This window comes from Seriola dumerili, unplaced genomic scaffold (genome assembly GCF_002260705.1).
Source record: "Seriola dumerili isolate Sdu_G_001 unplaced genomic scaffold, Sdu_1.0 BDQW01000134.1, whole genome shotgun sequence".
Taxonomy (NCBI): Eukaryota; Metazoa; Chordata; class Actinopteri; order Carangiformes; family Carangidae; genus Seriola; species Seriola dumerili.
This window is the reverse complement of record NW_019174389.1, coordinates 32,758-59,143: the sequence shown is the minus strand read 5'-3', so window position 1 is coordinate 59,143 and position 26,386 is coordinate 32,758. Positions and strand designations below refer to the sequence as shown.

Genomic DNA, 26,386 nt, shown 5'->3' with positions numbered 1-26,386 from the left:
TTTATTGACCCTGATTGTATCCATAACAGTATAAAACTACATCATGCAGGAATATAGAAAATACGATTTAGCATTAATTAGAAATGTGCAGTTGATCATTCATTATGTATCAGAGCTTTTCATTCACCTTTATGGAATAATAGAGAAACAGTCCTCTTCTTGCTTCACTGCTAAGAAAGCACCATTGCAAAAAAATACTGTAGTTCTGACTTTCTCAGTGCTTTCAGTGTTTATGCATCCTTTGTTCCTCACACACACATACACACGAATGCACTGAGAGAGAAACTGCGCTTCCACAAATCAGTCAGTGAGCTGCACTTTGCCGTTTCTTTTTTTCCCGCTCGATCTGCAGCGTTTTTTCAGCGCAACCGTTCCATCTGCTCCAAACCAGTTTGACTAAGTAAAGACTCCACTGCTGCCAGTGTTGCTGTGGTGATGAGTAGAGGACAAGACAAATTTAGGATCAATCTGCCCCCCCCCCCCCCCCCCCCCCCCGCCACAGGGTTTGAAATCTTGCCACACTGATCTTTGATTAATGTTGGATAAGGTGATGAATGTCAGTCGGACTGTTGGGAAGGCCCTGACCCTGCTAAGCCATGAGGGCTGCCAAGAAGGAGCACAGCTCTGGCTAAGGGCCTTACAGAAGGAAGATGAGAAGCAATAGCAGTTAATTGATTCCCTCTCATGGGTGACAAGGCCTGGACAGGTAGACTCCAGCTCCTTTGATCAGGATGAGGTAAAGTAGCAGTCAGATGGTGTAAAACTGGATCAGACTGTCAGAAATAAATGGAGCAGAGAGGGTACTTTGTGTCAGGGCAGTCAGGCTAGAGACTGGGCTGGAATTAGTCCTTTACTGTATCTTGAGTCTGAGTGGTGGTGCACACCCTTTCAGTCTACTGCCGGGCCCCATTCACCATGTACACAGAGGAGAGGCAGATAAGATCCTCTCAGGTTTAGTCATTTTGTGGATAAGTGTAGACACACACACACAACCATGAGATAAGATTCTCTTAATGTGAGTACATTGGCACAAGTCTGAAGGTGGAACACGGGCGACTGTGTTCCTGATAGACAGTTTAAAGGCAAATCCTTTAAGATGATCTGTGAGATGTAATGCTTTTAAAGTGTGTCCAATAAAGTTTTCATCTCAGTTACAGCCAGCTACGTGCAGCTAACACATCAAGTTGACAACCCAGGGGAAAAAAATTGCTTTTTTGTCTTGGCATTTGCTTACATTCCCATCACTCCTCATCTCCCTGCTTTAGTGAATGACTCTGCACATGTGTGGATATGTGTTGGATGATTGTATACTTTGTTCTCTGTGAGAATGTGTGTGTGTGTGTGTGTGTGTGTGTGTGTGTGTGTGTGTGTGTGTGGTGTGTGTGTGTGTACAGTGTGCCTTTTCTGTTTGAAAGGGGAGGGAGAGTCCGGCAGGGTGAACTTGGCTCTTCCATCCTTTCCACAGCCCTTCTACATGTGCAATTACATTCCTCCTCTAATAGAGAACAGAGCTCTACCCCAATCCAGTCGCAATAAAGAGCTACTGTTCCCTTGCTGTGTGTACTTGCATGTGTGTGTGGCCACAACTACCTCTTATCCCTGAGTATTTCCACTCATCTTGTCATCTAGGCTGATTCCATATAGGAAGTTGATTACAGATTGACTGGGCTCATGTTTCCCTCTAATAAGTCATGGACCAGCCTGAGGTTCTGTTTTGAGAGATTGATGGAGACGAGACCAAGAACAATAAGCATGTTGTCCGATATGTGTATATGTGGGTTCTCCAAGGTGCAAGGGCTCGATGGGAGGCTGTGGGAACCTGTACGCGCAGTTGAAATGTTGGCGTTTCAATAAGTGATGACAATATCTGTAGCTTTCATGCCTGTTCTTGTCATAAAGTGAAAGATCAAATCCCCCATCCCCCACCCCCCGGGAGTTGCAATGTTTTGATTATCAGTCCAGTGGATGAATCCTGTTGACTTTGTCATCCTCTGGCTGTGTCTTTAGTGACATCATGAGGTTGACGTGAGAGGGAAAAGTGAGAGAGCGAATCCTAATGACCTTGGTAAACCCTGGAAAACTCATACTCATTGAAACTAATGACATTACCCATCAGCCATGGCTATACTTTGTCTTTAGTGCTAATCAGCAAGTGTTAACATGCTAACACGCTACACTGAAATGGTAAACATGGCAAACCTTCTGTGTCCTTAACATGAGCATGTTACCATTTAGTCCAAAGCATTGTTGTACATGAGTACAGCCTCACAGAATTGTACAGCGGTAAATGCTTAGTCTTTTTTTTTTACTATATTTTAATGGAAAGGCTGCTGTGCATCGTGTGAGTGCTGCTTCTGTATCTCATTAAAATGTAGTTCTTGATTGAGACTGGAGTGAAAAAACAGGAAAACTACAGTGGCCTGTAAAAAAGGGTGTCTTCAGTGTCTTCTTTGTTTACACAGAGCTGGTTAGCGTGGGTTGATTCAGAGTACTGGGAACAATTTCCTTACTCACTTGATCTCATCATGGTTTGGTAGGGATTCAGGTGTTTTCCCGAAGCCCTAACTTGTCCCTGTCGCTCTTTTGCTCATCTCTCTCTCCTCTTCCAAGTCAGGAGTTCATGTTGTGCTACCCATCCTAGCCGGAGGGCAGGGTGTATGAGGATGCTCTTCCTATTAGCTTGTTTGTTTTTCATCTGACAGCAGGCTTGTCCCAAAAGGTGCTGCCTCATTCCTTTGGATGCCACTCACTCAGAGTCAACAATAAATGCTTTATTCACGTCCCCTACCATTACCTGAACTGTACATCCCCTCTCTGTAGAACAAAGCATTCAGTCATGACTCAGTCAAATAATCATTATGGCTCCTTAAGTACCTGTGTGGAGAGGTGGAACTGGCAGTCAGAGTTGAGGAATGTGCTTCAATAAAGCTGCCTTTGAATGCTTGCTCAGGAAATGTCATAACAGCAGACGAAAAAAATAAGACATGGATAGACAGGACAGATTAGTTTTGCAGCTGCCAGTGGCAAGCAGCCATCAATACACCTGATGGTCGAGCAGAGGGGTCTTTCCGAGGGAAATGGACCATAGCATACTGTTACTCTAAAGTCACTTCAGAAAGTATTGCTGTAAACCATAGTTTATTGACACATCTGTGTAATGTATTATTCAAAGTAAACACTTTTATATTATGTAGACGAGTATAATAAGTATAATACATCTTTTTATGAATCCTTATCTTTTTCTGAATATCTCCGGAGCCAAAGCTTAATATAGCTTGTCCCTTTAGGTCATCCAGAAGCTATTAAACACACATAGTGTTGTGCTGGGTGTCTTCATTACAATGAACATGGCCAGTGTAGTTTGTTCTGAAACCATTCTGTGACTGCGTTTTCAATCTCTGAGGGGGGCTAGCTCTGTGTTGGGCAGATATCACTGCTCATGGTTCTTTTATGTGTTTATAATAGTTGTTTTACTACAAGTGTGGAGTTTTTTGGCACAGAGGCATACGTTATAATAAAAAGATGATATAATGGTCTTGCCTTTTCTTCAAAGCCCTCGTGTGAGTTTGAAAAATTTTGACTCGGGGGATTCCATTTGGTTCGATCAAAAATGACCCTGTGGCGGACTGCAGTGCATACATCCAACACATACACTGCACCAGTCCCACCAATACAAACTAATAATTTAACATCTTCCGTAATCGTGTAAAATATTTACAGTGTTACAGTGGGGATTTAAAGGGGCAGCGTAGTGTCAAGCTCAAATGGAGTGGCCCTTTTTATCTGCTCATCTCAACTATGTTCTCGGTGTCTGTGAGTGACAGACTGTGGACAGCAGACAGGTTGTCAGGCTGACAGACCACCATCACGCAGCCCCACCGCCTCTGCCACCACACACTGCCAGGCCAGCAACCCCTTCAATTACAGACCGGAACCACAAACCAGAGCAGCATCACCCTCCCCCTCACCTGCCATACAATTCATACAGGTCTAGACACACACATACAACCATCTGCAAACACACAGAGACACAGACATTTCACAACTGCAGTGGAATTGAAATCAAGGCCAACGTCACTTTAGTGTAGCTGCTGTATTGATTCAGTCAGTTAAAATGCCTTGTAATAACAAGGTGTCGCTCTGTATAGATTCATTGCAAACGTACATTTGTGCGCATATAGTAGACGCACAAAGGAACAGTTTTGCACACACTCACACAAACAAACCCCTGAATATGGTTTAAACAAATATATATACACAGAGAGAAAGAGAGAGAAACATCTCATGAATATTGAACGAGTTCTGTGGGTTCCAACCGAATGCACACCTCTCTGTGTGTACTGTGTCTCATTGTTGAATAATTGATCCTCCTCCTTGCAATCTCCATTTGTCAGAATGAACAGTTGTACTTCTGTCTACCTCTCCTAGAAGAAATACACTTTTCACGGCAACCGCCAGACAATTCAACAGTTCATGGCTGAAATACTGAAGCATGTCTTATTTGTTCGCTGGATTAATGTTTTATCTGAAGTTGTAGTGTTTGCATTTGAAGCTGAATGGGCGACTTGAATTTCATGATATGATATCTTTGTTGACAGGTATGAGATCAAGTATGACAAGGACGACTATGTGCTGAAAGTGAAGAAGGCGTCCATTAACGACGAGGGCATGTTCACCTGTGTGGCAGAGAACCGTGTGGGAAAGCTGGAGGCCTCTGCCACACTCACAGTCAGAGGTACAAAACTCCTTCGTTCTCTGTTATTTCTTTCACATTAGCTCGCACATAACAACACTTAGAGAAGTGACGGACCATTGAGGTTATTGCGCTTATAAACCCATATGAAATTTAGATTGGCAGTTTACTCCATAGGGTCTCCTTTACACAAATGGAAATCCAGAATGCTGACTCCCATAGCCAAGAGAGATGTAGACAGTCTATGAATCTGTTTAATTATTTACATTTCCAAGTGCACCGTCGACCCACTCTGACGCCCCCCCCCCCACCCCCCTGTTGTGGTGGTCCGCTAGCCACGCTAACCCTCCACACTGTAACCACAAAGTCAGCAAAGCCATTTCACAGATTACTGGTGCACACCGCCAGTCCCACACCTGGGGTTTGCAAGGTTAATAAAAACATTCTAACCATAATTTTCCCTCTTCCCTCTCACAGCTCTTCTTCCCATTAAACCCAAGTGTTTAAGGTCCCAGTGGAGCGCTTTAGAGCGACACAGGGGGCCAGAGGGAGATAAAACAAAGTCTGGCTTGATTTCTCTTTTATACCCCTTTTGGAAGCTGTTTTTTTAAGTAGCATCTTTGTGCTTTATTTGACAGTGAAGACGCTTACAGTAACACAGTAACACATGCAGTCTATTGTGTTTTGAAGAACCACCTGCATCAGCTCCTCTGGACAGAGTGTGGGGGTTTCAGAAGCCCCAGTCTCTGGATTTAACCCACACGCTGTCTTCACATAGTCCTTGGAATCTTTTTTTTCTCTCTCTTTCTTCCTCTCGCTGTCTTTTTTCTGCCCTGTCCATCAGCACTAGTTATAAACACACCCTCGCCTTGCTATTATAAACACACACCACCTGTAGAATTGTAGATTTCATTAATGCGAGCAGTGAAGATCCAGTAGTATATTTGTCTCTGAAGAGCAGAAGTGTCTGCCCCCACAGGGAATTGAATGCAATTCAACATTGTTGACCACCAGTGGGCGCACATTCCCGAACACCTCAATCATTCAGGTCTAAGACAGAGACACTTTGAGCTTATCAAAAAAAAAAAAAAACTCTCCAGTGGACAAAAGCTACTGGATCCTCTCTGTCATTTTTCCCTGTGCCAGAAATGTGTTGGCCCCAACACAACATGTCATTCGTTCTGACTTTGATTTCTTTTTGTCTTATTTTATTTATGTTTGTTCTGTTCGTTTTATGTGTTTGTGTGTGTGTCTTAATTTGTTTCTTTTGTGTATCCACTCTTCCATTGTTGTGTCTCCAGCTCGCCCTGTCGGTAAGTACCCATCCCTCTGATTTGATCCCATCCTGCATGCCCTCTCCATACACACTACTGCACCTGACTGCTTGACAATCAATTACCATTGCTTTAAAATGACTGCAACACGGGTGTTACATCACATTGTCTGCCCTTAGAATTATTGTTTGTAAATTGTATTTATAGTTTTTTGAGACTTATATTTCTACCTTGATCACGAACACAAAAAAAACACTATTACACAAGGTCTGTCTGTTGATTTGTGCTTAGTATCCATATCTGTTTTGAACTTAATCAATTATATACATAAACTGTTTTGTTTGATGTGACAGCAATAAAACTTTATAATTAGAATTTCTCTGTATCAACTTCAACACAATTTTATCATGTTAAAGCACTTTTATTTAAATTAAGAAAGCATCACTTTGCAGATCCTTGAGTCTTTAAACTTCACAATGTAAACAGAAGGCACAAAATATGCCAAATAACGTCTTTGCCAAGTTTTTTCTTATTTTGTAGGTTTGTATTTTTATCACTTACACTTGATCTCAACCTGCAGCTGATGGAACTTGTGTAGGTTTGAACGTGCTATGGCACAGATTTAACAAGTGTAGTGACTCAAACTGAAGGCTCTTTAGACTCTAGACCCTGTCCTTTACAATGAGTGAGTGGGCTGGCAGTCTGATAGTCTCAGACATTGTCATCTCATATGGTCCGGGACGTGTTTAACTTGCAAGTCTTGAGGCCATCTGTGGATTTTTGGAAGACAAAACTGAGATCTGTTTGTTTTGGACGCGCTTCTATCCTTCTGAGCCCCACAACACTGAGCGGGCAATCTGATTTAATTTCCCTATAGATAGGGAAAAGGTTATGGCAAAACCAAATCTGATACACTTAAGTAGTATATTGTCAGAGGAGGTGAGTGGAAATGGGTATAAGGAGAGAAAGGTGTGCTTTTTGAGAGGGGAAAGAAAAGAAATGCTGGAACAAAAAACATAAGGCAGGACAAAGGAGGGAGAGGAAAAGAATGGCAGAAGTGTGTGTCAAAGACAGGCTTGACTGGCAGAAAAACCCAGACACTGCCTCAGTGGCAGGACTTTGGTTGCCAAAACAGCAGTGGCTGTTCTACGATTGTCAAACTGTCAGCTTCCAAGAAGATGGAGGAAATTACACATTCAACTCTGCCTGTGGGAAGAGACAGTAATTGCTGTCGACTTCTGAATAAAATATGATTGAACGTGTGAGGAAGAAATGCTTCTGAGTTTGTGTGTCTGGGTGCACTGAATGGATGTCTTTCTCTCTGTCCATTTGTTCTTTTCACCCTGACTGCTGTTTTATGCTGAGCCCTCTCCAAACCAGGCAGATGTGACTTGTCATGAATTAAATATGGGCGCCTGATCATGTGTTTCCTTAGGAGGGGACAGGAAGGAGCCTCTCACATGTCATTAAAGGTCTCTGAATCAAAACAGGACCAGTGTGAGTTTGCCCTGAGCCAGGCTGTGAAACTGTCACACACTGGCTTCCTCTTGATTTGTTTGAGTTTTTGATCTGTGCTTCTCTGTGGGCCTCCCTCTCCTTTTTTTTTTTTTTAGGTCCACCCCCCTCAAACAGCATTTCCCAAATGTATTTTATTCATTTTTTAATGTAATTTAAAAGACAGAAAGGAAGATTAAAGGTAGTGCCACGGGTATAGAATGAGCCCCAAGATTAATCTCAGGCCACCAGGAAAAGATAAGTGAAAACATAAAGTCAAAAAAAAGAGAGAGAGAGATATGTTGCAGTATTAATCACATGACCACATCACATACTTTACTTAAACAGTACCATTGATGTTTTGACCTGTAATCAGTGGATCAAACAGTCAAGCACAATAGGAAACATATTTACTTAATTAATAAAAAGAGCATCTCAGTTACAAAAACCCTCCTTAAGTTATTGGATGCAATAAAGATGATTCAATAATAGATTTCTTTCTTTTATTAAATTTGGTGAAATCTAGCTGGACAACATTTAGTTTTGTTTTTGACATCCGGCTACAAGCAATCATCCATACAAGCCAAAACCAATAACCTCAAAAAACCTCAAGAACAGTCACATAACATCATTATGTCTGACAGTACTTGGTATTATGAATATGGAGGTATTGGAAAGTAAGAAATACTGATGAAGAGAGTGTGAGAAAGGACAGTGCCGGGCAGCACAGTGAAAGGAAGGGGCCACTCTGTAAGGTGTTAGACCATATTTTTAGTCAGTAGTTAGTAGTGCCGTGTGTGGGATGAAACAGAGCAGAGGAAGCGAAGGGAGGGAACTGAGTCCTTGCCAGAGCATGATTTAGGAGCTCTGTATCAGGCCCAGCATTGTGAGAGCCACAAGATATCCGAGCTGCACAAGGCCAAACGGGAAGGCAGTAAATCTGTAGCCATCTGTACCATTCCCAACTGTGTGTATCTTTGACAAATACACATCCCCGAAAAGGGATTACATGGAGAAACCAGCCAAATGGGAAGAGTTTGGCCTTACTGGAACCAGCTGGCTTGTCAGTGGAAGGACTTACAAAGAAGTCTAAATAAACAGAAAGAGTGCAAGATGTTGCGTTGCAACAATTCAGATTTTTTCGGTCATACAATTTTACAACAATCTGAAGAAAATGAAAATAGCCTCTACTACCCATAATCTGCACTTACTTGAGGTTATGGCAGGAACTGTTTAATTTTTTGGCAGTAAATGACCTCAGGTCAAACTTCAGACATTTTCTGAGATCTAGTTCTTCAGCTGCAATAGTAGTAATACCCTGTAGTTGCACTTATGATTAGCATATGGCTGTATACAATAGCTGTTTCACAGGTTACTGGTGGTTCATCAAGATAGAAAATGAAGAATGGTAAGTCGTATTTTGCTGTTACGCTGGAAGCTACGCAGCCTATATGCAACACTGTACTTGAGGATGAGAGTTGGCTATGGGCAATGAAACAATATATTCCATTATTATTCCAACTTTGAACTGTGATTCATCATCATGATAAATGAACAAGTGGAAATGTGAGGACAGTGTGCTGTGAAGTCACGCCTCCCTCACTCACCATCAGGGATTGGTCAGGGAGCGAAGAGAGGCGACAGTGCACACCAAAAGAGCTTGTATCTAATCTCCACACCCCCCTCTCTTTATTATTGAACTGCATCTGTCAAGTTGTCAGTCAGAAATGTCTCACTCTGTCCTGACTATGAATGTGTGACAACTGGTCTGGCTCCTGATGGAGTCGTGAATATTGACTGAGAAAGCTTCACACCAGGATTTCAAAGTTTGATAGCTTTCAAGGCTCCTCTCTCTTTGATGGAGAGGTGTTGGCTTGAAGTGTGGCAAACACAGAAATAGTCATTTCTGTCTCACGCTCCCTTTTGATACAACTTTGATCAGACGTGCTGAGCCACTTCAGATCTCGACTTTTCTACGAGATGCATTCCGATGCGGACTAAATCTCACATAAGGAAAGTCAGACGTGATTAACCCTGTATGTCTATACCTGTTCATAGTGTTGGATGTTTCCGGGGCATGGGTGTGCCTTTGTGCTGTCTCAGATCTTAGTGCCATTGTGACCGAGGCGCTTCCTCGTGTGAATGCCAATGTGGCTGTCATTCATTCAGCCTCAACCTCACCTGGATGAATGGCCAACCTGGTTACCATGGAAATGATAGTCATCGGTGTTCTCCCTCTGTTCAGAGCCATTAGAGAGCAAAAGACGGATATAACGCTGCATGGAAGCTCTGTACAGCACTCCCATTTTGATTTGACCATGTGGTATATTGCTTGTTTTTGCTTGAAATCCCCAAGCCCTGATAATCCCCAGCCTTGATGTTTGGCCTCACTGTGTGCCACTGGTCTACTAACACTGGTATTTTTGCCCTTTGACTTTAGCCGCACCCCAGTTTGTCATCCGTCCAAGGGACCAAATTGTGGCTCAGGGCCGCACCGCCACCTTTCCGTGTGAAACCAAAGGAAACCCTCAGCCTGCAGTCTTCTGGCAGAAGGAGGGAAGTCAGGTAAGAGCAAACAATCTCCCAAAACCTTGGTGTAGAGAACAGTTTCTTTTTTTCTTTTTTTTTTATTATTATTGCTTTTTCACATTATTTCTTACACATGGAAATATATTGCTCTCTTAGTGGGCAGGTTTCATCATTTACTGTGCATCCAGTGTTATCAACACTCAGCACTTTGTTTGGTTTCCTTTGACTGTATGCACAATGGTTTCAGTGCTTGTTATTCCCCTGCCCTACACACACACACACACACGCACACACACTCACACACACACATTCACACAGCACTTGAAACTACACTATCTGTCATCAGTACACTTACAACAGACACACAGATACACCTTTGTTCTCGGGAGCAGCCAAACGACAGTGTGCCTGGCAAAGTGCTAATCGGTTTCCCGTGACCCTGCGCTGATAAGAACGATCCTATCCCTCACTCAAGCAGATAACCCATTCAAATACCTGGGTGTCCTCACAACACTCAACAACGGTGCCAATTAGGAGCCTGTTGGAGCTTGTAGATGGGCCAGAGATATGATTCAGCTCTGGCTAAGGTTCAAACACACACACACACACAGCCTGCAGGCCAACAATTACAGTAAAGTTCTCTGAAAAGAGTGAACACTAGTAAGACACATGCTTACATGTTCACACAAACATTTAGTGTAATACTCACCCACTTAGCCCCTTACCAATGCGTGACCCAAAGAGTATGACTCACTAATACTGAGTAATGTTTGGAACTTGTTCACATTTATATCCGCTGTGTGTCTCACATTGTCCTTTAAAGATGAGGCTTTTGAAATGAATGCGCTTCTCTACAAGCCTTTGCACGCCTTCTCCAGCTCTGTACTTGTTTTCGTCCTTGTGTTTATCGGTGCCCTCTCCGACCTCACCCGCACTGACGTATAGTGTGAAGGCATTTGTTGAGAGAGCAAATTAAAGCTAATTAAGTACAGTAATTAAATGACGGAACGGGCTTTTTCTCACTCTTGAGGATAATGGACTATACATCTCTCATGTGCTGGAGATGCGTAGAGCCTAATTTAAAAAAAAACAACATAATTTGTTGAATTAAAGTGATTAGGTGTAATTAAATCCAGCTAATGTGTTTGCTGGTTACCTTTGGGAGGATCATAAGGAAAAAGGAATACAAAAAGGAAAGCCCCTGGATTAGGTGGCAGAATAGTTAATCAACAAAGAAGTAGAGGTGATGTTTTTTTCAGTGTCATCAGTCTTCTGGTCCTGCATATTTACTCTGAAATATGTGGAATTAATTATCCCTCCCTCTTTAGGGAAGGCAAGTTTATTTGTATAGTACATTTCGTACATGAAGGCAATTCAAAGCATTTAACGTAATGCATTAAAACATTAGAAAAAGAAAGAAATGCAGCATAAAAACTTTAAAACGCAAAATAAGAGACCATTTTAAATGGCATTAAAAAAGGTTAGCTAACTGTAGATATTCTAAAGATAAACTGTATGATATTCAGTATAAATTAAACTTGTGTGCGGTGGTCCCTGTGGGTAAGTGAGCAGCTCAAAACCACTGTAGAACTGAAGCAGAAAGGAAAGTAGTCATGAAGCCAACAAGAGCAAAAGTAGCCTTCATAAGACAGTGGAGCCTCTGGCTTGGCCCAAGAATAAGTATGAAACCAAATTGTCAAACTCTGTACTTCTTGTGCAGTTTGCGAGGTTGGTTAACGAAGAAATAGATGAAATTGTTCATACTATAGCTGCGATAATCTGATCTGTGTGTGAGTGTGTGTGAGTTTGGTGTCGTGTGCGTGTGCGTGTGGGTGTGTGTGAGCGTTTTGTCATGTTTCCAGGTTGTACTGGTTCCACGGTCTCACTAATTGGCTGTTTGTTCCTCTTCCTGCAGAATTTGCTGTTTCCCAACCAACCCCAGCAGCCCAACAGTCGCTTCTCGGTGTCGCCCAGCGGAGACCTCACCATCTCATCTGTGCAGCGGGCAGATGCTGGTTACTATATCTGCCAGGCGCTGACCGTTGCAGGCAGTATCCTCGCCAAGGCTCAACTGGAGGTCACAGATGGTGAGGGAAAACTGACGCGTAACTTCTTCCATGCCAGCACACTACAGCACACTAGCACATGACTGAACACCACTGCAAATGTGGCGAAGCCGGTGAATATGTGCATATAAACACAGATGTATGTTCATTACGCGTGTTTGATTCTCTCCCACATTCACTTAGACAAATAAATTATTTTGTACTGACTTTAAGGACATCTGAGTTTAGTTTGTCGTGGTTTAACTGCAACATCTCTCTTGCCTTGTTGAATTTAGATGGCATATGGCCTTCAACATTGTTGAAAGTACTCAGTAGGTTCACAAGTACAAATGAAATTTTTATTTTATTCCATCTGTACGGACAGATTCAGCTTTGGCTTGAGAAATGCAAGTATGCCCATGACCTTCAGTTGCTGTGTTTCTGCTCTATGGGCTTTGTTTCTTTTTTTTCTTATTTTTTTTTACCTGACAAAATTTAATTAAAATTTTCTACTTTTTCTTTTGGAAAGGAAATAAAGCATTGCCCTTGAGTTCCTTCAAGTTTAATGATCAGTGGTTGGATGAGTGGGCGAGGTGCAAGTATGTGTTTGAGAGAGGCAGCAACAGAGAGAGACACTGAGAATAAAGGGGGGTGGGATGGGGGGGGGGGGACATGATTGAGTGAGTGACAGTGTTTTTCTGTGGAATGAATTATGTTGTCCTGCGAGGTGTGGGAGCATCTGATCTGCTCAGCTGCTGTGATGTCAAGATCGACGGCCGTCCATATGTCTACTGAAGTACCTGCTAGCAGAAAGATTAAAAGCACCGCAGGATTACTATTTTCAACATTTTGTTAAATTCCGGAACAAAATTGGCATGTCCTTCAAATGCCTGGAATAATGCACCATCACATTTTACAGCCGTACACTCGGGCTCATCAACAGTTAACCTTTTCATTTGTCTTATGAATATTCACTGTATGTTTTTGGATTCAAATCTGTCGGTTTCTTTCTGTTAAAATGTGTAACAAAAGACATGTTAGCGAGACGGGTGTTGGGTACGTCTAAGAGAAAAATAGGGAGAGGAGGAAAGAGTACAGGAGGGCCAGGGAGAGGTCATGGCCACACCTGCTGCAGTCTTTATGTGATTTACTGCCCCGAGCTCTGACAACAGTCTGTGGAGTTCAAGGAGATCTGTAATGAGAAATTCCTGATCCAGAGACCTAAGGCTTCGGTCGAGCCGTGCCTCCTCCCTCTGTCACTCCTACATGCCTTTCGACACATACATCAGACACATCACGTCCGAGGACCAGGCAGTGTGTTCTGCTTGTGCACTTGCATCTGTCAAAACCAGCTCACTGTCTTCTTTTAATAAGGAAAGCATCAGAGTCATCAGTTAAAGCATCTATTAACAAACATGGATTCACATCATGATTGAGGCCCTTTAGCTGTGAAACAAAAGGCTTCATTCCGGCTTATAATGTTAAATCTTAAGGTGAAAGCAGAGGCAGACAGAAAACTTCCCGGGTGTGATTATGAGATAAGATAAACTCCAGCATAGTGAACCGCTGGCTCGTAGCAGGTGCTTTAAATCCTGTCTTGGCTTAGTTTATGATTTACATTATCTCTTTTGATTCATACAATTGAATGTGCCCTAATATAAACATTACAGGAGAGTAAAAAAATTAAGTGAAATGCCATTATTGAAAATGATGTGCTACAGTTGGCGAGTGGTAGATAATATATCAGGTTTCTGCGCAGTTTGTCTCTCTCTTTCTTAGCTGACCCAAAGCAAGGGCTGACCATAACACGGCATAAGTGCATTTCTCGAAATCAATTCCTTTTGTCAGATGTAGCTGCTAGAGAGAAAATAGGGGTGGAATCGAGGGTGTGATAATGTGTTGAAAGGTTACGGAGGTAGACTTGGTAATTAGCCCCTGCAGGTCTGACATCATTAATCCATAACTTCTAATTAATGTGGGTTCTGTGATGCCAGGGGGACTCCACATTATTCAACTCTAAATATATAAACTGCCTAGTGTGCTAGAGTACCAGCTCGCTCTCTGAGATCACCTCTGACATACCCACTATTTCATAGAGGGAACCCACAGGCTTTTTTTTTTTTTTTTTGGCACATTATAACAAATGAATTTGCTCATGTAAATGAAATTCATCATAGCATTAGCTTGAAACTAGAACAAAATATTAAAAGGTTGTCTTCTCTGATTATTTGATGTTAAGATTTAGATGGTATTCTTCACTCTGTTTACACCTCATATGAGTATCATGAGGTGTTTTCAGTTACTCATAGTATTTGAGTTTCACCTTTTATTGTGCCCCACATTGCACATAATGAAGTATTTATCTAAACCGCACTGAGTCAATAGGCCAGAGCCTCACCGCCAAACTGAACCACAGAGTCTAGAGTAGTGTATAAAAATAAGGCTACCCAGGCAGTAACTGGAAACTGCTTAGCATCCCTCTGCCACATCAATGAAACTAGAAAACACTACTCAGCTGTTCTTTTCCTGCTTCCTGGAAATACAGGATATGGTCATTGTTCTGTGGTGCAATTACAAGACCTGCAGAGAAAATAGTCTACTTTATGATAGATACCCACATCCACCCCCAGTGCATTTTATGATCAGTGCTGAAACCCAGTTTACTTTATAGTTGGGCGCTTAATTGGAACACCATCATCTGTCTGAACTCCAGAGTGACACGGATGTGTTCACATTTCTGTCTTTGTTCCACAGTGCTCACAGACAGACCACCACCAATTATTCGCCAAGGCCCGTCCAATCAGACACTCGGGGTGGACAGTGTGGCACTGCTGAAGTGCCAGGCATCGGGAGACCCCATCCCCTCCATCAGCTGGTTGAAGGATGGGGTCAGTCTGCTGGGAAAGGACCCCCGCATGTCTCTGCAGGAGCTGGGGAGCCTGCAGATCAAAAACGTTAAGGTAAAGGATTTCATTGGTCTCTTGGTCCCTTTTTTTTTTTTCTTTGCTTCAGTTGTTAATTACCACTCCATTTTTTCAAAGTTGTTACTGGCCAGTATGTATCTTGATTTAAGATGTTTATCATACATCATGCTTTAAAGAGATGAATTGGCAGCATTGATTGATTTTTTTTAATTGTTTGATAGTATCACTTAGTGGCATGGCAGCTCCAACTGGGCTCAGCTGTGCAGGGTTGGATGGACTCCAGCTGTTGGACAGAAACATGTATGCACTTAGAGATATATACACATGTGTGTGCACACATACACGTTCAGACTAAATTAAATTTAAAAGGCTCACATCTTCTTTTCCGCACTCTGAGGCCTCAGTGGAATATCTATTACGTTTGACAAAGCTGCCGACCACTGACATGTTATTTAATAAATGGAAGGAAGGCACAGGGACAAAAACCAACAAACAACCAAAGTTCCTAAGAGGGATGGAGAGTCAAGCCAGCTGTCATCGGTCCAGGGGGTTCCAGCAGACCACCCTAAATTAATTAGCCTGCCTTTGTTGTGGTCGGCAGGACAGTGGAGAAATAAGGAGGGGGAGTAGAAAAGTGATGGAAGGGTGGTGAGTAGAAAATAGAATTCATTAGGAAATTAGTGTCAGCACTTTGAGGCACTCACATATGACACACAATTTAGCCAGCACAAGGCCAGCTCGTGAAGTCGCCCCATCACTTTTAAGTGTTGGAGCAATAGAAAGATCACATGTATTCTGTCACTGCTCCTGCTCTTGGAATGTGTGAAATGAAATGGTCCTTTCACTAAAAGTGTGAGTAGCAGAGTCATTAAGCTGTTTGTATGTCTGTGCATTTCTTTTCATTCATATATGCATGTGTATTTTACTGTGTATCAGCTTTCAGACTCTGGGATCTACACATGTGTAGCTACCAGCTCCAGCGGTGAAACATCATGGAGTGCTTTCTTGGAAGTCAAAGGTACAAGATGGTGTAATGATTCCTTGTATTTTATGTACAGGGGAAAAAAGACAACAACATGTTTTTAAACTTGTCACCAAGAGTTTTAATTGATCAATATGGCTTTTTTCCGTCTCCTTCTCTCCATCCATTCAGAATCAGGTGGGGTGATGGTCATGAAGACCCATGATGAGAATGAGCTTCCAGGCCCTCCATCTAAACCTCAGGTCACTGATGTCACCAAGAACAGTGTGTCCTTGTCCTGGCAGCCTGGGATGGCTGGAGCATCGCCTGTCTCCTCCTTTGTCATTGAAGCTTTCAGGTATGCTAAAGCAGTAACTCCCACCCCTCCCTCACTGCAGTCAGTAGCCTTGGTATGTTTTGGATGTGATGTTTCTCTCTTATCTTCTTTGTATTCAATTTTAATTCATTTTGCATTTACTACATGGTACCTACTAAATGTCGTAGGAAAGCATTGTGCAATAATCTTCTTCTCTTTGATTACAGTCAATCCGTGAGCAACAGCTGGCAGACAGTAGCAGATCACGTCAAAACCACCCAGTTTACTGTCAAAGGTCTTCGCCCCAACACCATCTACCTGTTCATGGTCCGAGCAGTCAACAGCCAGGGCCTGAGTGATCCAAGCCCCATGTCTGATCCTGTCAGAACACAAGGTAACCTACATTTACGTTAATATGAAAAGAATGTCTTCACATTGACACTGTTTATTGAATACACGTACGGTTATTTCAGAACCTGTCATAATCACTTTCACTGTTGGTATGTGGTTTTCTTTTATGCTGGGTATAATTTCTGTTTCGACTGACAGGGTAAGGTCACTGTGCACCTCCTCAAAGTGTGATACTTATCAGCCCCTCTCAGCAATCTGCAGAGAATAGCTCTACTGAAACACTGCAGAATTTTCCAGAGGTCAGATTCTCCATCTCAGGCCAGCTCATTAAGGCTACACTTAAGCAATTATGTAAAATAACCATGTCTACTTTTGGAGGGCCTAACTGAGTTAGTGCTATCCCTGCTATGTTAATGATCATAACAGGAGAAAATGACTGCTTCCAAACCCAAAGATGATTTGATTAAGGTACCGGACAAACCACAGTCTCCGGATCACACTGATATGACAAGTCCCAAGCAAAAAAAAAGATAAAAAGCGACTGTCAAATGCAAGCCAGGAGTGTGTTAAAAAAATAAAAAAGTAAATATAAATGGAGTCAGTTTGTGTTGCAGTGTCTCTCTCTCATGCTGAGGTGAAGGTCCTGAGATGATATATAGACATGTTTATTGACAACGGCATGCATTGATGACAAATTGATTTTTCACTTCTTCCTAACTGTGTTTGGCCTGTCTTGCCCCATTAGTGTGGCCTGTGATTCATGACTGTGTTGGGTTGCCTCAATAAAGGGTTTTTTTTTATTTTTTTTATTTTTTTTTTTTTATATAATTTCCTCTTGCACATTTTTTTCTTTCTTAACTCAAATTGTGGCTTTCTTCAACCACACTCAGTATCTCATACTCTGGATTTTTTTTATTTTTTTTTATTGCTTGTAACATGAAACAAATGTATGTGCAAAATGGGAAATGAGCTGGAAAATAGTGTCATAATGTCCATCTTGCATCCAATGTGTCTGGGGGTTGCGCTCATTCGTTGATGTGCTTGTTCAGTCGGGTCCCAGTAAGCACAGACAAGTCACACATCTAAAAAACTTTTGTCAGCCCAAGACTCTCTTTCTTTTTTCCAAACCAGACAAGTGAGCTGATACAAAATGGAAAGAGGTCATTTTAATGCAGATGAGGTTGCTCTTTTTCAAATGAAGAACTGAGTGAACTCTGTGAAAACCAAGTGGAAGAGAGTGGAAAACGTTTTATTTTCTTTTGGGGCCTGCCTCTCTCTCTCTCTCTCTCTCTCTCTCTCTCTCTCTTTTTCTCTCTTTCTCTCTTTCTCTTTCTCTCATATTTTTTATTCTTGCTCTCTCATAGATATAAGTCCTCCAGCTCAGGGTGTCGACCACAGGCACGTACAGAAGGAGCTTGGTGAGGTCATAGTTCGGTTGCACAACCCAGTCGTCCTGAGTCCCACAACCATTCAGGTCACATGGACGGTAAGTGCAGTTTGTCATTTTGCGTACAGAATACAGCTATATTTAACTCACGCTACACTTTGAGGAAGTCCATCATTGTTATTTGTTCAGCTCGAGTCTTTACATTGGAAGAAATTACAGTAGATGTATGAAATCAGTCGGTTTGTCTGTGGTTTTCTTATCTCCCTGCATTCTTTTACATCTTTGATTTTGCAAAATTGAGTCATAAAGTCAAGATAGTTGACAGAAGATCCCTCTTTGAAGCCAAGAAGGTGCTCCTTGAGGCCACCATTTGTTTTATGTCAGGAAATTTTAGTCAGGTCATCCCCTGAAGCTTTGAAATATTGTAATTGGCGACTTAAAAGTAACTGAACATCAAATAGCTGAAAATGGTTTCTCTTAACCGCAGTGAACATAAAAAGACATGCCAGAGACATCTGGTTGTTCATCAATCTTCCATATGTTGTCAGCTGCTTCCTTCCTAAAACAGACATTGCACAGATAAAAATGGATTGAAATTAATGTTTGTAGGTGAACTGCATTTTGTGAATGTGAGTTTCCCTGTTTTCCTACCACCTTGAGATTTACACTTACATGGAAACAAGACAAACACAAACACACATCTGATCTTCCATCATACATGTGCACATATTGTGATGTTTGCCTCTCCACAAGAGTCAGCAATGTTAGACAGTTTCATTAAATGTGAAAAATGTGCAGCCTCAGCCTCGACTAAAATCTTTCTTTGTTAATGTAATTGTATGGTAATGAGGACAAAAAAGCTGTTTATATTCTTCAAATGTGAAGTGTTCATATAGAATATGTGCTGCTTTATTCTGATTGTGGTGCTATAAATCACTCAGGTGCAGGTATTTACAGTATACACCCTTCACTTTGTGGCATGGGGTGCCTGTTTCCATTTTCAAATGAACCACATTAGCAGTTTTCCTGAAGACATGTTTATTGACCCCTATAATAAGTCTCACCCCAAGACTTGGTGGCTAATTTAATGCTAAGGCATTGCTCTATGATTGTAATGTACAATCAACACAAAACATGGCTACCTAATCAATCAGGGGCCCTTTCAGTAAACAGAGGGGCCACTCTCAGAGAGCTTTTATATTCCCAAATCATCCCATTAATAAAAGTCACGCACCAAGCAGGGAATCCATTTTGCTGATTTACTCCGGCTACACTGGCGAAAAACAGCTGCTTAATATCCCACTTGAAAGCCCTGCTCACTTCTTCTACTGTTAACAAGCCATTACAATGAGTTATGCTCCCACTTTTCCTCTGCATAAATTCAGCTTTTTCTGTCTAGCTAAATGGGCCCAAGTTTTAAGGGAGGGGTCCTTTGTGGGTTGCAGGGGGCTATCACACTTCCAGTCTCTCCGTCTTTTCTATGGGACAGATCTTCCGTTATCACCTCTGCTGTGTATCCTCCTCGTGTCCCCAGGGTGTCTGCATTTGCTGCTGCAGAACATTCTCATACTCACAACCCACATTAAATGCGGTGGGACCTGCTTTCCAGTGATACCAGCTACTATTTACAGTATAATACATGTGAGCTATGCATATGTCCTTTAAGGTGGCATTACAGAAAGTCTTTTTAATGGAAGGGGGAACACTTTGGGCTGGCAGCTGTGTATATGAGGTAATGTCAGGGTGTTAATTGAGCTAAATGTGTCATAGCTGGTGATAAAAGGGCCATTAAACGAGTAACAGCCTCTTAAGTGTCATGCATGTAATCCTGTGAGGAAAAAAGCACATTGCATAAAAACATCCTTTTGCATTATCTAGTGGCTGGCCTGGATAATATCCACCGATCTCCTCTGCACAGTTCTTTGTGCACTGAAATACAGCAGTAATCTTGTCTTCGTTCACTTTCTCAGGTGGATCGTCAGTCCCAGTTCATCCAGGGTTACAGAGTTCTGTACAGGCAGACATCTGGACTGCCTTCACCAGGACCTTGGCAGACCCAGGATGTGAAGGTCCCCTCTGAGCGCAGTGTCATCCTCTCTGCACTCAAGAAGGGAATTGTGTATGAGATCAAGGTCCGGCCTTATTTCAACGAGTTTCAAGGCATGGACAGTGAATCCAGGACGGCACGGACAACTGAGGAAGGTATGAAGACGGAGAAATTGCTGAGTATTTGTAGATTATATCAGGAGCAATAAAACATAGTGAGTCAAACTGTGGTGTGTCCACACAAATGTGGGACGATGGGTGACACATGACCCAATTGGCTGCTTTCATGTTGGTTTTTGTCATAATATCACAGGGGCTACTGCCCCTCCCTTTGATACTGAGAACTGAGGGTATATGTGAGAATGAATGTGTATGTGCGTGGATGTTTGTGCCTGTCTGACTGACCTTCCTGCTGTGCTTTTTTGTTTATGATTGGTGATGTTAGTGCCAACCTTCTTCTAATCCATCACCCGGTAGCCACAGGCCTGAGCTGTGATTGGACACAACACACACTTCCTCCTGCGAAGAGGATCTGTCGCCCAAAGCTTGATTCATACAGGCTCTGACAAGGCCACAGAGCAGTGTGGCACATTATCACACAGACACACACACACACACACACACACACAGGTCTGTGTTTGGATGAATTTACTGTTTTGACCTATGCCAAAACAGAAATGCATGCAATAGCATTGCACCAGCCTCGCTTCAACCTTCAGGTCTTATAACTGAAATAAAATGATGATGTGATCTCAAGTAAAGACACACAGTCCCACTACAGCACTAAAAAGACAAATACAGATTCTTTATACTAGAGACAAAGCCCATCTTGCCACAACATTTTCAGGCCTGCATGTATAGGAGACAGTTCACATCCTGTCGGCGTGACAGGCTCATTTATTTTCCCTTTCTCAAAGGTACCGTATCTCTGGTGGCCAGCCAGTGTACTCACTGCTGTAGTGGGACTGCCATCACAGCTGTCCCCAACACACACTCTCACACTAGCAAATATATACAGTAAACTCATACATGCCAACACACCTCCTCTCCCTAAGGCCTCCACGACCTGCATGTCACAGCTATTACCAATGCTGATAACACTCCCTGCTTCTGCACTATCTGCATCCCAGTCCCTCAGAGAGCTCGGCCACTTTCTATTTCTGTCAAAATAGCTGATACACCGTCAAACACATGGCTGTAGGCTCCTCAGAGACCTTGAGACTACTGAGAAGGGCAGCTAGATGGATAGAGAAGTCTAGTTCAGAGGGTTGATTAAACTTAGGTTATCCATTAGCTAACACAATTAGAGAATCCCCAGAACAGGCCCAGATGGATGCAGGGTTACAGTATGCTCAGCACTCAAATGCAGTTTCCATTTTAGTAGTCTCCCTGTTCCTTTTTCACACATTCTCTCACTCTCCATCTGGACTGTCTTGTCATGACTGATAAATGAACTCAAATTGCCATCTGATTACCACTGAATGATTGTCTAAGAAGTCACCAAGGAAGCCCATTATTTATGCAAAATAATGCTTATTTAGGTGCAAGGGAGATCAGTAATGTTTGTATAAATGTTCATTTGTAGTGGGCTAATCTGCATCCATGCTGATGGGTACCTCTTTCTGCAGCCTTCCACCCACACCACTGTTTTACATTAGCTATCGACATTGTTTTTTTTTTTTTTGGAGTGGATATGTTATGTTTGTATTCCTTCATCATGCAACACAGCAGTGTGTGTGTGCGTGAGAGACAGGGGGTCACATTCTTGCCTGCCATACATCACTCCGCTAATGGCTCTATTAGCACAGCCTCCGAGGACTCTAATGAAAAATGTGTATTGTTTAGCACAAATATGCATGATAATAAGCTGCTAAATCATTCATAACATTAACTTTGAACGACATTGTCTGTGATGGCTGCCACGCACCAATCTACCACTTTGTCACCTGGATGTAATTCAGCGTTGGAGAGCCCTGAGCATGATGGCTGATCAGATGCTCCCTTGGTAGATTGTTTCTAATCTGGCCAAGGTGTTGGGTTCATCATTGGACACATTTATCTTCCACCATGCCAGGGCCTTCTGGCTCTCTGGGGGCCTGTGTGGCCAATCGCGCTGAGGGATGAGCACAGATTTACAGGGTGACACGTGCCATTTTGGATGGAGGCAAGGTGAGGGAGAGGCAGCTCAGGAGTAATTGACCTGTCAGTATTCTGCTGTGGTGCCGCTCCCCTGCCAGCCACTGCGGAAATGAGAAAACATTATTTTTAAAACGTTATTTCCAGTTGGTCCAACTGTTATTTATTTTTCCTCTGTTACCCCTTGTGGGGTCAGAAGATTGTCGCCATCAGAATAACAACAGAGTGAGGTTTATGAAAGCTTGGACCTGTCTTGTTTTTATCCACTCTCTGTCAGCCTGTGGATAGAGCCGGTTCATTTAGATGTGACTCACTCTGAAGCTTTGCTCTGATCCTTACCTAGTGGCTTTAGTTTCATCTGACTGATCGATAGAATCAGTCAATATGTTTACTGATACCTTGTTTCCTTCCCTTAAATTGTTTTTTTTTTTTTTCTTTCATATTTCATTCTTGTCTGCGCCTCATCCTATAAGCTCGTTGACCCACATGCCACCCTGGCTTGGTCAAATCTTGAGTCTTAGCTTCATTGTGAGCTCTCGCCTGACTCTGCCAAGACGTCATTCCAAAAATCAATACCAGTATTCTCAGTGCAAATCCACCAGGCTGGGGCAGAGGATGAGATATTAAATCATAGTGAAATGTTAAAGATAGGCTATAGCAATGTCAGGCCTACGCTGGTCTTCATGTAAATCCCCCTCTAATGAGACATCTTGACAGCCTTCAGCCACCTGTGCCATCCCTGAAGAATAACATTCCTTGGAAAAGTGTGTGTGTGTGTGTGTGTGTGTGTGTGCCTGTGTGTGTCCGATTCTTGGTATGTGCATATTTCTGAGCTGCTGTTCAGACACATTCAGATGTACAATTCCACTGTGTATGCCAGCGCTCTTTTTACCTAAGAATTAAATACCCTGCTGCCTGAACTGCAAAATAGCACATTTGAGTGTTGACCTGGTTATTTTGTGCTTCCTCTTTTAGCTCCCAGTGCCCCTCCTCAGCAGGTAACAGTCCTGACCGTGGGAAACCAGAACAGCACTTCCATTAGCATCTCCTGGGACCCCCCTCCATCAGACCACCAGAACGGCATCATCCAAGAATACAAGGTTTGTCCCAGCAAGTCAGCATGAATTCTCATTTAACTCATACAAAGCCAATTGGAATCAACCGCCTCTCTGTGTGTGTGTCTCCCCCCCCCCCCCCCCCCCCCCCCCCCCCCCCCCTTTAGATCTGGTGTCTAGGGAATGAGACACGTTTCCATGTAAATAAGACAGTGGATGCAGCCATACGCTCTGTGGTGGTGGGCGGGCTGCAGGTGGGAGTGGTGTATCGAGTGGAAGTGGCTGCCAGCACAAGTGCAGGGGTCGGAGTCAAGAGTGATCCTCAGTCTATTATAATCGGTAAGACTCATTGATTAAAAGCATTCACAACTTTTTCAATATCGTGTGTTCACTAAAAGAAAAACAACATCCCATATTTCAGCAGAAGAGCAAAAAGTCTGAATATTATCATTAAACACTTGGAATTGCAGATAATAGATAATATTGTTAACATACTACTATTTTGAAATGTGGCCTGACCACGTATGATTTATGTGGAGCTGAGGCAGATTGTGCCTGATTTGACCCATAACTGATGGCTTGGCCTGTAGCATGTTCTTATTTCCCCAGTGTCACTCACACAATCCATCTCCCAGAGCAGAGCCCTAAGCTTGCCTTGCACTTATGATATGTTGTGTGTTTGCAAGTCTGTGGATGTGTGAATGGGCGTGTGTGTTCATGTGGTTACACAGTAATATGAAGATGAAGAGCTTTTGTGCAGCTGTGCATGCATGTACATATACTTGTGTTTTTATCTTTATGAGTGTGTGCTTGTTCCTGTGTGATGTGTGGGAAGATTTGCTTTGTGCTCTGCGTCTTATCATGCTTCAAGAAATAGTGTCAAGCAGACTAGTCAGGGTGAGCTGCGATTGGAGATCAATACAGACCAGGATCCTCTCCTCTCATTTCACATGGTGTTTTTTACCGGCAATGGAGTGAATTAGGGGCTGAGCTAAGCAAACAACCTGCTCACCTGGGGGTTTGTTATAAGCTTTTAGGCTTTGTCTTTTTCAGTCTGCACATTATATTTCACTGCACATCCTTTAGATCCATGTCCTGCTTCCTTGGTCAATATCTCAGCTGGAATTCATCAGACCTACTTTCTTTGAGCTTAATCTAGACCTAACCCTGGCTTGATGTATCTATAGGTGTTTTTTTTTGTTTTTTTTCTATGAAGTGAAAAAGTTGAACATTCCCAGGTCCTTCAGTATTACATGGGCAACTGTGTTAACTTTCACCTTGAAGCAGCAAATCATGCACTGCAGCGTTGTTATTCCCCGTTTCACTTCGGTAACTACCCACCTAGCATCACATTAAGGTTGCCTGTTTTTCCCCGTGCCCTCAGGTAAGGAGTTCCGGGACGTGATCATACATGGAAACCGGAACAACAGCATCACAGAGCAGATCACTGATGTGGTGAAGCAGCCTGCTTTCATCGCCGGTATTGGAGGTGCCTGCTGGGTCATCCTCATGGGCTTCAGCATTTGGCTCTACTGGAGGAGAAAGAAGAGAAAGGGCCTGAGCAACTACGCAGGTTAGACTGGTCATAAGCACCGATGCAAATCAACACTGACATTCTGCTCTTGTGCCTTAGCAAACAGTGGATAATCCTTTTACCGCTCCACAAACAATTATTTTCTTCTCTATCAAAGCAAGAATAATTTACCACCGCATAATCATCTGACAGTCCTAATCAGTACAGTTTTGATGAAATATTATAGCAGTAGGGTTCAGATGGCTACCGTGTTGAAAGCATCAACAGGGAGACGGATGTCAGCATGAATCATATCCAGAGGGCTACAGTTTTTGACAAATCCACCCACGGTGTTAGTTAATAGCCCAGGGTGGTCGAGCTGAGTGGGCAGACTGGACTCTCTGCTGGTCACTGAAGCTGGAGTTCGTCCAGCTCTCCTCCCACACACTGACCCTGACATCTTACTGAGTGACCCCCAGTCAATACCAGCAACCACCAGGTCCGCATGCACTGCCAAGGGTACAAAATTTAATTAAGGAGTAGAAAATGGTAATGAACTGACATTATTCTGTGTGTATTTTTGTTTGTGCTGCACAATATTCTAACATTAGTTCTTCTCTTATTAACAAGCAGAAATCCAAGAGAAGCACATTTTTTATGTAGCCAATTTTTAAATTGCTTTGAGCAGGTCAAAGTGCAGTGGCAACTGCTATAAGCTGGCTTGGTTTATTTGGTCGTCATTTCTGTTTGTTACATGTGTGTGTTTTCTTTGGTTTGTGCCACCGTCTCTACACCTCTGTGGCCTCTGAGCTGGCTGCTTTCCTGGCTGACGCTCTGCACACTGGGTGACGACGCGGTCTTACATTCTCTGACCCTCAGGACCCCTCGGCCCGACCCCGTCCCCGGTGTGCAGATACCCCTCAAGCACCGCTTATCTCTGCAGGCTTTTAACGCGCAACTTCTCTGTCTTCTTGTTTTGCAGTTCAGTCCTTCACCTTCACCCCTGCAGGTACTGTTCATTTGTCCCGTCTCTTCACCCCACCTCAAATTCCTCAGATTCATCTCCTGCCCGCTTATAGCATATATGCTTGGATTGTCAGACTGATGGTCATGGCTAATGCAAATCCAAACCACACGCTGATGTAGGCAATTAAAACCCAGCAGAGAAACAAATTTACAAGTCAAAGATATCCACATTTGTTATTGGCCATGACCAGGGCCCTGCAAACTGAAACTCTTATCCCTGCCCAACCTACAGCGTTATGTACATATTGTGTTGTATTTGTGTGTATGTCTGTTCTTGAATGAAGTTTCATCCTGTCTTGTGTACCTTTCTTCGTGACAGTCTTGTTGTACAGGGTAAGACTGTCCATTTTCCTCCTCCTCAAATAATCATATTCCTTTTTCTTTTCTTCTCAAGGCTCAAATCATGTTATGTTTTACATATCTGTTCTCTATAGGTGTCAGTTAGGCAGCTGGATGGTGTATTTTATTTTCTTCCTTCCCTTATATTTAGCTTTTGTGTTCTTGTGACGATTTGCCCCACTACTGTGACTGTATGTATTTGGCTGCCTCGGCTGAATTTCTTTGTTTGCTTTGTTTACAGCCATTTTGATGTGTGTAGCCTATGTCACCGTCTGTCCTTTGAGAGTAGCCTATCAA

At 42.7% G+C, this 26,386-nt stretch overlaps 1 protein-coding gene across 1 annotated transcript in view; it reads left to right on the top strand.

Annotated features, from left to right (window-relative positions):
* Positions 1-26,386, top strand: part of robo2 (roundabout guidance receptor 2) — a 159,577-nt gene that overhangs the window by 106,702 nt on the left and 26,489 nt on the right. Inside the window, exons 6-19 of the mRNA XM_022748908.1 lie at positions 4,599-4,735; positions 5,995-6,006; positions 9,902-10,026; positions 11,906-12,077; positions 14,790-14,995; positions 15,896-15,977; positions 16,113-16,278; positions 16,464-16,630; positions 17,952-18,073; positions 19,945-20,176; positions 23,132-23,256; positions 23,379-23,550; positions 24,596-24,784; positions 25,707-25,733. Coding sequence (XP_022604629.1) covers positions 4,599-4,735; positions 5,995-6,006; positions 9,902-10,026; positions 11,906-12,077; positions 14,790-14,995; positions 15,896-15,977; positions 16,113-16,278; positions 16,464-16,630; positions 17,952-18,073; positions 19,945-20,176; positions 23,132-23,256; positions 23,379-23,550; positions 24,596-24,784; positions 25,707-25,733 — 1,934 coding nt within the window. The remainder of the gene's footprint in view (positions 1-4,598; positions 4,736-5,994; positions 6,007-9,901; positions 10,027-11,905; positions 12,078-14,789; positions 14,996-15,895; positions 15,978-16,112; positions 16,279-16,463; positions 16,631-17,951; positions 18,074-19,944; positions 20,177-23,131; positions 23,257-23,378; positions 23,551-24,595; positions 24,785-25,706; positions 25,734-26,386) is intronic.